The 9,032-nt window shown below is 47.6% G+C and overlaps 1 protein-coding gene across 2 annotated transcripts; it reads right to left on the bottom strand.

Annotated features, from left to right (window-relative positions):
• Window positions 1–2,799: 2,799 nt before the first annotated feature.
• On the bottom strand, window positions 2,800–7,608 carry LOC311373079 (zinc finger and BTB domain-containing protein 16-A-like). Of its 2 annotated transcripts, none has more exons than XM_084489927.1 (3): window positions 7,269–7,608; window positions 4,197–4,367; window positions 2,800–3,599 (listed from the first exon to the last, which is right to left on the bottom strand). In XM_084489927.1, exons 1-3 carry the CDS (start codon window positions 7,429–7,431, stop codon window positions 3,370–3,372), a joined length of 564 nt encoding a protein of 187 aa, XP_084346053.1. In that variant the 5' UTR covers window positions 7,432–7,608; the 3' UTR covers window positions 2,800–3,369. The 2 variants fall into 2 exon arrangements, with proteins under 2 accessions (XP_084346053.1, XP_084346054.1); XM_084489928.1 differs by having other exon boundaries at window positions 4,197–4,364.
• Window positions 7,609–9,032: the final 1,424 nt, after the last annotated feature.

The raw sequence follows: 9,032 nt of genomic DNA, 5'->3' as shown, positions 1-9,032 counted from the left end.
ATATTTAAGTAACTAAAATCATTTAACAGGAGCGATCAGCTTCCAGATTGGTCGATCAGCAGCAGTTGACAGGGCCCTCGTCAACCGTAGCCTCCCACATCAATCATTGGCTGCGGTGTAAGTGGAGGCGGGCCAGAAACTGTGGAGTTCCCGTTTCATCTGACGTGAGAGACAGAGATCACAGCAGCCAGATTTGTCACCTGTTGTGATGAGAGAAGTACCTCAAACCCCCCATAAACAGACTCATCCCACTGGACTCACTTTTTCCACAATTATTGCACTATTGCTCATCCATATTGTTAATACAGTGCATTTAGAGTGTATCTTCAATTGATCTGTTTATAGGAGATACTGGCATTTTTACAAGATCCTACATTTTACTTTTTATATATTGAGTTTTGACTGATTCTGACTTCTTTATTGTTCACCCGCTTTGGCAATGTAAATGTTTGTATCTCATGGCAATAAAGCTTTTTTTGAATTGACAGCAGCTGTGTCTCTGGAGTGCGTCCAGACCAGTGCAGAGGAGCCGTGGTAAACAACTTCACGTGGCCAGGCCCCCGCGGTCGGAACGCTGTAAACTGGAAAGTGCTCCAAACTAAAATAATGACCGCTTTAACTTATTTTAACTCTAGACAAAGTCATTTAAGTGTTATATTAAATGCTGCTTGAAAAAGTGGCAGTTTTTCTGTGTGTTTTGACTTTTTTTAATGAGGGATTTTTTAGATGAGTCATGGGAGAAGTTTGGCACCCGAGAAACTGGAGAGTGAGGGACGGAGTGCATAAAAGAGAGAAAATTTGTTTTATTCTTTTTTTTTTCACCATGCCACGGAACACTGACGCATACAGAGTTGTGCCTGAAAAAACCACACACAGAGAAAACACTTCCACACACACGCACACACACACACACACACAGTGTAACAAAGCCGTAATGAAGGAGGGGTTTTACTGCACACATGGCAAGAAGAACAACCCTGATTGGATGCCAGGTCGAACTGTGATCTGGTCCTGAGGTAGACAGACACCGACAAAAAACTCTAAACGACTCACAATTCACGTCATCCTAGAACACGCCAAATAAAAAGGGACATCCGCAATATCACAACATTGAGAAAGATCAAAGAAAACAAAAGAAAAAACCTTTTCAAAAGACAAAAAAAAAAGTGCTCCATTTTCTTTTGGTCCATGGAGAATATCCATTGATAGTGCATGTCCATGTAGCATAGTAGATACAGTGAAGAACAGGTGAATCTCATGGCACTGCATGAGACGTTGGCTTTCTCCGGTAAAGAGGGCATCTTCCCATGCCAACGGTTGCTAGGTTCTGCTGTACACGTTCTTTTACACATCGTTACATCTCACTCCGAGAAGGGAACATTTCAGGACAAGAGCCTATTTACGTTTACGCCATAATTGCCGAAGACTTGCATCAGAGGTTGAGTCACTTATCACAGTTATTATAATTTTTTCTGCCTCCATTTGCAAAATGTTCAGACAAAAGTGGCTTGACATGGCGGTCTATTTTGAATTCCATAACATTTAACAAACACCCCGAAACAACGACCAAATAGCACGGAGCCATGTACTCAAGCACATAGACGCTCTACTTATAGAAAAAGAGGCACGGGGGGGGGGTCATAATTTGAATTAGAGACTTATAAAACACACACACATTTAGATGTTTCTCAAATCATACCAAATGTAAACATAGAGCAAATTACTGCAATACAAAAATACAACATATTTCAATCTATAAGGCCTGTTTTAGGCTCACATAATGGAATACCAGGACAGTTTACTACGGCTACACTGTAACGGACAAAAACCTGCGTATATTGATTCGATAACTTCGATTTCTCTTTTTAATATATTGTAGAAAAAGTTTTTTTCTTTCAATTTATTTCCTGGGTTCTGTAAGTGTGTTTTAATAGATGACTATGAACTAAGTAAAAAAAGGAAAGGAAGTAAAGTAACACCTAAAAAGGACGAGGACTATCGATTTATTTTAAACTATGCCAACTGTTTAAATGTATGTGGGTTCGGGTCAGAACATTTACAAAACAAAAATGAAACGTCAAACTTCCAGCGGTCACCCTAAACTAAAGGTAAAAAGTGTGGTGGTTTAAATGTGCTCCACAACTGAGATGCAGTCAATGAATATCCGCAACATATTTGGTAGCAAAACTCAAAAATAGATATAAATAGCAGAACTCATTACGTCGCGACTCCAAAAAGAAATAACAAAAGAGATAAAGGTGACCCATCTCCATCCAGATGAAACAGCCTCCGCAAAGAAGAGAGCGAAACAAAACGACGATGAGGCAATTAAACAGATCCAATGCAACGTGAGGTCAAAGACAATGGCAGCCGTTCAAGTAACACATGCACAGATAAACAACTCTGAAAAATAACACGGAAACAGCAGAAAAACGCCCGACAAAGTCACAGGAAATTAGAGGAACCCATCAAGGAATTATTTGCAGCATCTGCCCTTCGCCAACAGAGTGTGCCTCCACTTGTCTGATAGCCCAGCAGTCTCCCAAAATAGCTGCTACTTTACATATGGGTCAACCGCTGACCGGCATGGTGTGGAGTCCAGAGGATCTCATGTACAAACACACTGCGCACACACAAACGCTATGTGCATGTGTGTGCCTGCCAGTATTTATATTTGTGTGTGTCTGTGTGTGTGTGTGTGTGTGTGTGTGTGTGTGTGCGTGTGTGGGTGCACACTCAAGTGTGTGCAAATATACACACATATATATATACACATATATACACATATATATATATATATATATATATATATATATATATATATATATATATATATACTGTATATGTGTGTGTTCTTGTTTTTTTTATACCCATACATTGTTGCCACATGTGTGAGAGAGAGAGAGGAGAATAAGGAAGCGAGAGGCAAAGACACAGAGATAAAGAATAAGACAGGAGATGATGGAGGGATAAACAGAGGGAGTACTCAAGAGAAAAAAAGGGCAAGAGAGATCAAGAGATAGAGGGCGATAGAGAGAGAGCGAGAGTGATAGAGAGAGAGCGAGATAGAGAGGGTGAGAGAGCGAGCGAGAAATCAAGAGAGAGAGAACGATTGAGATACACAGGGGAGAGAGAGAGAGAGAGATAGAGTGCGACAGAGAAATAGCGAGAGCGGCAGAGAGAGAGAGCGATGGCGAGTGGGAGAGTGAGAGAGATATCAAGAGATAGAGAACGATTGAAAGAGAGACAGGGGGAGAGAGTGGGAGAGAGAGATGAGGAGATAGAGAGCGATAGAGAGTGAGAGAGAGAGAAAGACACACCTGCATGTGTGGGACTGAGTGAGTGTGCTAGGTGAGGTCCGAGTCCCGCTCAGACGTAGCAGATATAAAGGTAAGTCTTTTCTATCCTCCAGTCGGGGGGCACGTCCTCCGGCTTGTGCCCCTTCATGTGCTTCTGCATGCCGGCCAGGCTGGGGCAGAAGTCCTGGCAGATGGTGCATTGGTAGGGCGACGCGCCGTTGTGCGTGCGCAGGTGCTTGATCATGGCCGAGTAGTCCCTGGACCGCTGGTGACACAGCTTGCACTCGAACGGCTTCTCGCCTGGAAGAAATCCGAGCCGGGAGCAAAAAAAAACAAAAAACAGGCAGAACCACGTTAGCCGCCGTTAGCAGCAGCACAGCAGACAAGGTCGCGTACGCAAGCGCCGCGCAGAACGGGAATTCCGTACATAAATTCCGAACCGGAATTCCGAACAAACATTTCGAACAATCGGAGTTCCGATCGTGAATTCGGAACAGGAATTCGGAACAGGAATTTCAGTACATGTATATAATAATACCGAACATAAATTTGAAACGCGCATTCTGGGTCGGAACACGCATTTGCATTCGGCATACAAATTCAGAACATGAATGAACAAGAGCAGGAGCGTGCGTTAAAGACAATCTGAACACTCCTAGCAACAAGCATTTTCGGAACACGCGTTCAATTGGCATTTATTCGAAAATAAACGCCTTGCATCGGAACACGAATTTCGAAGAGTTCAAGTCAAATTATTTTATGGTCAAATGCACAACTTGACAGCAGTCATAGCTCCGATTGTAAGTCGCCTTCGGATAGCGCCCCCCCCCCCCCAGTGGACGACTCGGTACGAACGCCGACGTGACACACGTGGGGAGCGGCCGTGCGACCTCTGACCTGTGTGCACGCGGTAATGCGTCTCCAGCTGGTGCTTGAGGCTGAAGCGCTTGCCGCAGCTGTTGCACTCGTACGGCTTCTCCCCCGTGTGGATGCGCTTGTGGCCCCGCAGCGTGCCGTCGTCCCGGAAGCAGCTCCCGCAGAACTCGCATTCGAACGGGTGGTCTCCTGCTGGAATGCGACGCACACACACACACACACACACACACACACACACACACACACACACACAAATGAGTACCTATCAGTGTCTATCGTTTCTTCATCGACATCCGAAAGCGTCATCAAGGCTAGAACGTGAACAGGAAGAGGAGGACGCGTGGAGGTCCACGCAGGTCAAACAGCCACAGTGTTTGTTGCGGTAGAGGGCTGGTGGGAGGGGAGTGGGGGGGAAGGGTTGGGTTGGTGGGGGGGGGGGGGCGTTGATTATATTGTGACACAGACACACCTCCTGGCGATCCATTGGCTGATAAAAAAAAGGAGAATAGAAAGAAGTCTTCCAGGCATGTGCACTTCTGCTCTGCTGATTCCTGCTCAGCTTCCTTTCTCTCTCTCTCTCTCTCTCTAGTTCAGCCATTTCTCTCTCTCTCTCTCTCTCTAGTTCAGCCATTTCTCTCTCTCTCGCTCACTGTAGTTCATCCATTTCTCTCTCTCTCTTTCATCACTGTAGTTAGTTAATTTGTCTCTCTCTCTCTCACTGTAGTTCATCCATTTCTCTCTCTCTCTCTTTCATCACTGTAGTTAATTTGTCTCTCTCTCACAGTAGTTCATCTTTCTCTCTCTCACTGTAGTTAATTTGTCTCTCTCTCCCACTGTAGTTAATTTGTCTCTCTCTGATTGTAGTTCATCTCTCTCTCTCTCTCTCTCTCTCTCTCTCCCTCTCTCTCTCTCTCTCTCGCCCAGGCCTCTCCTTTGACTCATCTCCATTGACCTATGTGGCTCATTATCTCCAGTGTCCACAGCAACAGCCCAGTCGGACGATACGCCGCCGCGCTCGTCCTCATTACGGGGGCCCCCATTCTTCCCATACCCTCCCTTCCCCTCCTCTCCTCTCCCCTGCCTCCCTCTCCACCCTCCCCCCACCCACCCACCCACCCTCCCCCCCACCAACACCAACAACAGCAGTGTGGCGGAGGAGCCGATGACATTTACCAAATGTTACTTCCACGCAAGGAGCGGCACACAAACAAGATACGCAGCCCGTGGACGGAGAGCTCCCGTCACTTCTGTCTCTTCACATCAATTATGTATTTTCCTGTCTAGACATCAAGCCGACTTGACAATTGGGGAGTGTTATTTAAGGTGAACGAGAGACAGAGGGAGTCAGAGAGAGAGAGAGAGAGAGAGAGAAGAAAGGAAGAAAGGAAGAAAAACGGGGGACATCTTTTTAAGTAAATATCTCTCGCATCACCCGCGGCGAGAAGACTCACCCTTGGCAGAGAGAGAGTGAGGGAGAGAGAGAGAAAGAGAGAGAGAGAGAGAGTGAGAGAAGAAGAGAGAGGGAGAGAGGAGAGGAAGAGAGAGCGAGAGAGAGGGAGAGGGAGAGTACAGACGAGTCATTTTCATTTGCTTTTCCTTCAATATTTATTTGGCCTCCTCTATCATTTGGGCTGAACCGCAGTAAATCTGACAGCCGTGAATTGCAGAAAAGCCCAAAGGCTGTCTAAGAACCTGCAATATAAACAGGATAAAAATTGCCCACAAATATGCAGCGGCCATAACGCTACTGTGCAGTCATCAAAGGGGCGACTCGTGCCGTAGAGAGGGCAGGAAGAGAAGTTGCTGGGGGGGAGAATGTGCATTCAGAAAGGGCCGGTGACTCGAAGCCCGGGTGAGTTGGAGTGCGATGATTTGACTGCTTTGTGTTGTTTCATTCTGGTTTATTGATGGTTTGCGTTGTGCCGTGTGGGGAAGGGGAGGGCAATGTGACTGATGATGATGGCCATGGAGGTGGTGGTGGCGGGGGTACTGGTGGTGGAGGTGATGGTGTAGGAGGTGGTGGTGGTGGAGTTGATGGTGGAGGGGGTAGTGGAAGTGGTAATAATGTGGTTGCAGTGATGGTGGTGGAGGTGGTGGTGATAATGATGGTGTTAGTGATAATGGTGTTAGTGGTGATGGTGGTCGTAGTGATGATAAGGTCTGTGGTGGTGTTAGTGGTGATGGTGGTGATAATAATGGTGTTAGTGATAATGGTGTTAGTGGTGATGGTGGTGGTGGTGATGGTGGTGGTGGTGATGATAATGGTGTTAGTGATAATGGTGGTGATAATGGTGCTATTGGTGATAATGGGGGTGGTATGATGATAATGGGGGTGGTGGTGTTAGTGGGGATGGTGGTGATAATGGTGATGTTGATAATGGTGGTGTTAGTGGGGATGGTGGTGATGGTGGTGATAATGGTGATGTTGATAATGGTGGTGGTGGTGTTAGTGGGGATGGTGGTGATGGTGGTGATAATGGTGATGTTGATAATGGTGGTGGTGATGATAAAGGTAGGGGTGGTGGTGGTGGTGATGGTGGACAGTGACGATAATGGTGGTTGTATTGGTGATAATGGTAGTGGTGGTGGTGTTAGTTGGGATGGTGGTGGTGTTAGTGATAATGGTAGTGGTGGTGGTGGTGGTGTTAGTTGGGATGGTGGTGGTGTTAGTGATAATGGTGATGGTGGAGGTGGTGGTGTTAGTTGGGGTGGTGGTGGTGTTGGTGATAATGGTGATGTTGTAAATGGTGGTGATGATTATAGTGGTGGTGGTATTGGTGATAATGGTGATGGTGGTGGTGTTGGTGATAATGGTGATGTTGTAAACGGTGGTGATGATTATAGTGGTGGTGGTATTGGTGATAATGGTGATGGTGGTGGTGTTGGTGATAATGGTGATGTTGTAAACGGTGGTGATGATTATAGTGGTGGTGGTATTGGTGATAATGGTGATGGTGGTGGTGTTGGTGATAATGGTGATGTTGTAAATGGTGGTGATGATTATAGTGGTGGTGGTGATAATGGTGACAGGGGTGGACAGTGGTGGTAGCTGCTGTAGCAACGGCGGCGGCGGCCTCACGGCCGATGTCTTACCCGCGTGGGAGCGTAGGTGGCGCTTGAGGGTGGTGTGGCTGGGGAAGGAACGCTCGCAGTGGCTGCAGATGTAGCTGTGCATGCCGGCGTGGACCTCCATGTGCTGCTGCAGGGCCTTCTGGGTCTGGAAGCGCTTGGCGCACAGCAGACAGAACACCGCCATGTCGGTCCCTGGAGGACGCGGCAGACACAGGCGCGCGGTTATTTCAGTACCGTACACAGACACAGAGCCCTAAGTGGAGGGAAACTGGGTCACTTCAACTTTCTCAGAGAGTCCTCAGAGGAAGAGAGGATTCTTTCATACACAGAGAGAGAGAGACATAAAGCGAGAGAGAGAGAGAGAGAGAGAGAGAGAGAGAGGGGGAGGGGGGGAGAACGAGTGTTTCTACCTAAACTAACTTTATCCCCCCCCCCACCCCGCCCGCCCTGCTGCCCCCCCCCCCCCCCCCCCCCCCCGCAAAAAAATAAACGCTTACAAGCCCTTTCAACTCAAGGCCTCCCCCCACACTTTTTTGAAACGCTCTTATTTTGGAAAAAAAAAACGGAAAGTCATTGTTTTCCTCAGGATTTGCCTAAAACGTGTCGCGTGGGGCGGCTCGCCAAATCAATGGCTTCTTTTTGTCGGGGGTGTGGGGGGGGGGGGGGGGGGGGGGTTTGTCAGATGTGTAATTATTCTCCGTCGCACCGCATCAGGAGTCAGCTGCAGCCTGTGATGTCCTCTTTCTCTCTCTGCTCAAAGAGCAGCAGATCGGGGCTCCACCTTAAATGATGCCTACACTCGGCGCCCCGTGCAGAATGTTAAGTAGTGATATCAAGCCATTAAAGGCAGGACTGCCGCGGAAAAAAAGAGAAGAGAAGAAGAAAGAAGAAGAAGAGAGAGGGAAAAAAAAAACACAATCCAGTTTAATCCTGTGTGTGACCTGGCATCACTTTGGGGCTGCTTTCCTGTTGCACCGAGTGTGGGGCGGAATACAGATCGGGGCGGGGGGGGGGGGGGGGGGGAGGCAGAGAGAGCCTGCTTTAGGTTGGCTATGAGACGGAGATTCATTGGCTGTCATACAGTAAACACTTGATCTACAGCCTCATCTGGCACCTGTCGTCTCCGCCGTCTCCTCCCGTCGCCATATGCCGGCTGCGCCCCTCGCCGCGTCGCCGCGCCGATCCATACCTGCGTCACGGAGCCAGGGACGCTTTAATCAATCGCATCGCTAATAATGTGCAGGTCTGGGAGAGCAGGGGCTTTAATGTGAGATTATAGGGTGCTTATTTCTCTGTCTGCCCGGGTTGTGGATCATTTACAATGCGAGCAGGTCCCATTGCTCCAGACTCCGATTCAATCAGACATCTCCAGCGGAGGATCATTAGTAAACAGAGGGCTGTACCAGCACTTCATTGGAATTCAAGTGGGGTTGCTGTGTCGCATTTAAAATGCAGTCTGATGAGGTCCACTAAATCAAATCATTTGTTACTGTTATTGAAGAGCCTTGAGGCAACTGGCAATTAAATTGGAATTAGTGCAGGGAAAGGGATACAGCACACTCATACAGAGCAGGAAGAGGCACAGACACTCTTTAGGTTCAATCAAGTTAACATACAGGCGCATTCAAAGCAGGGGGGGAGGGGGGGGGAGAGGAGCAGATAAGAGAAAACAAGGAGAAGCAAAAGAAAGCGGGCAAAGTAAATTCACAACAGATAATTGCAAAGCTGCTGGGCTGTGGCTGGTGTGCCGGAGTGAGAGTTGACTCCTTTATATCTCTCTTGACA

This window comes from Micromesistius poutassou, assembly GCF_964030765.1.
Source record: "Micromesistius poutassou genome assembly, contig: SCAFFOLD_5486, whole genome shotgun sequence".
In the NCBI taxonomy this organism is placed as follows: domain Eukaryota; kingdom Metazoa; phylum Chordata; class Actinopteri; order Gadiformes; family Gadidae; genus Micromesistius; species Micromesistius poutassou.
Note: the sequence above shows the minus strand (reverse complement) of the source record. Positions and strands in the feature narration are given on the sequence as shown.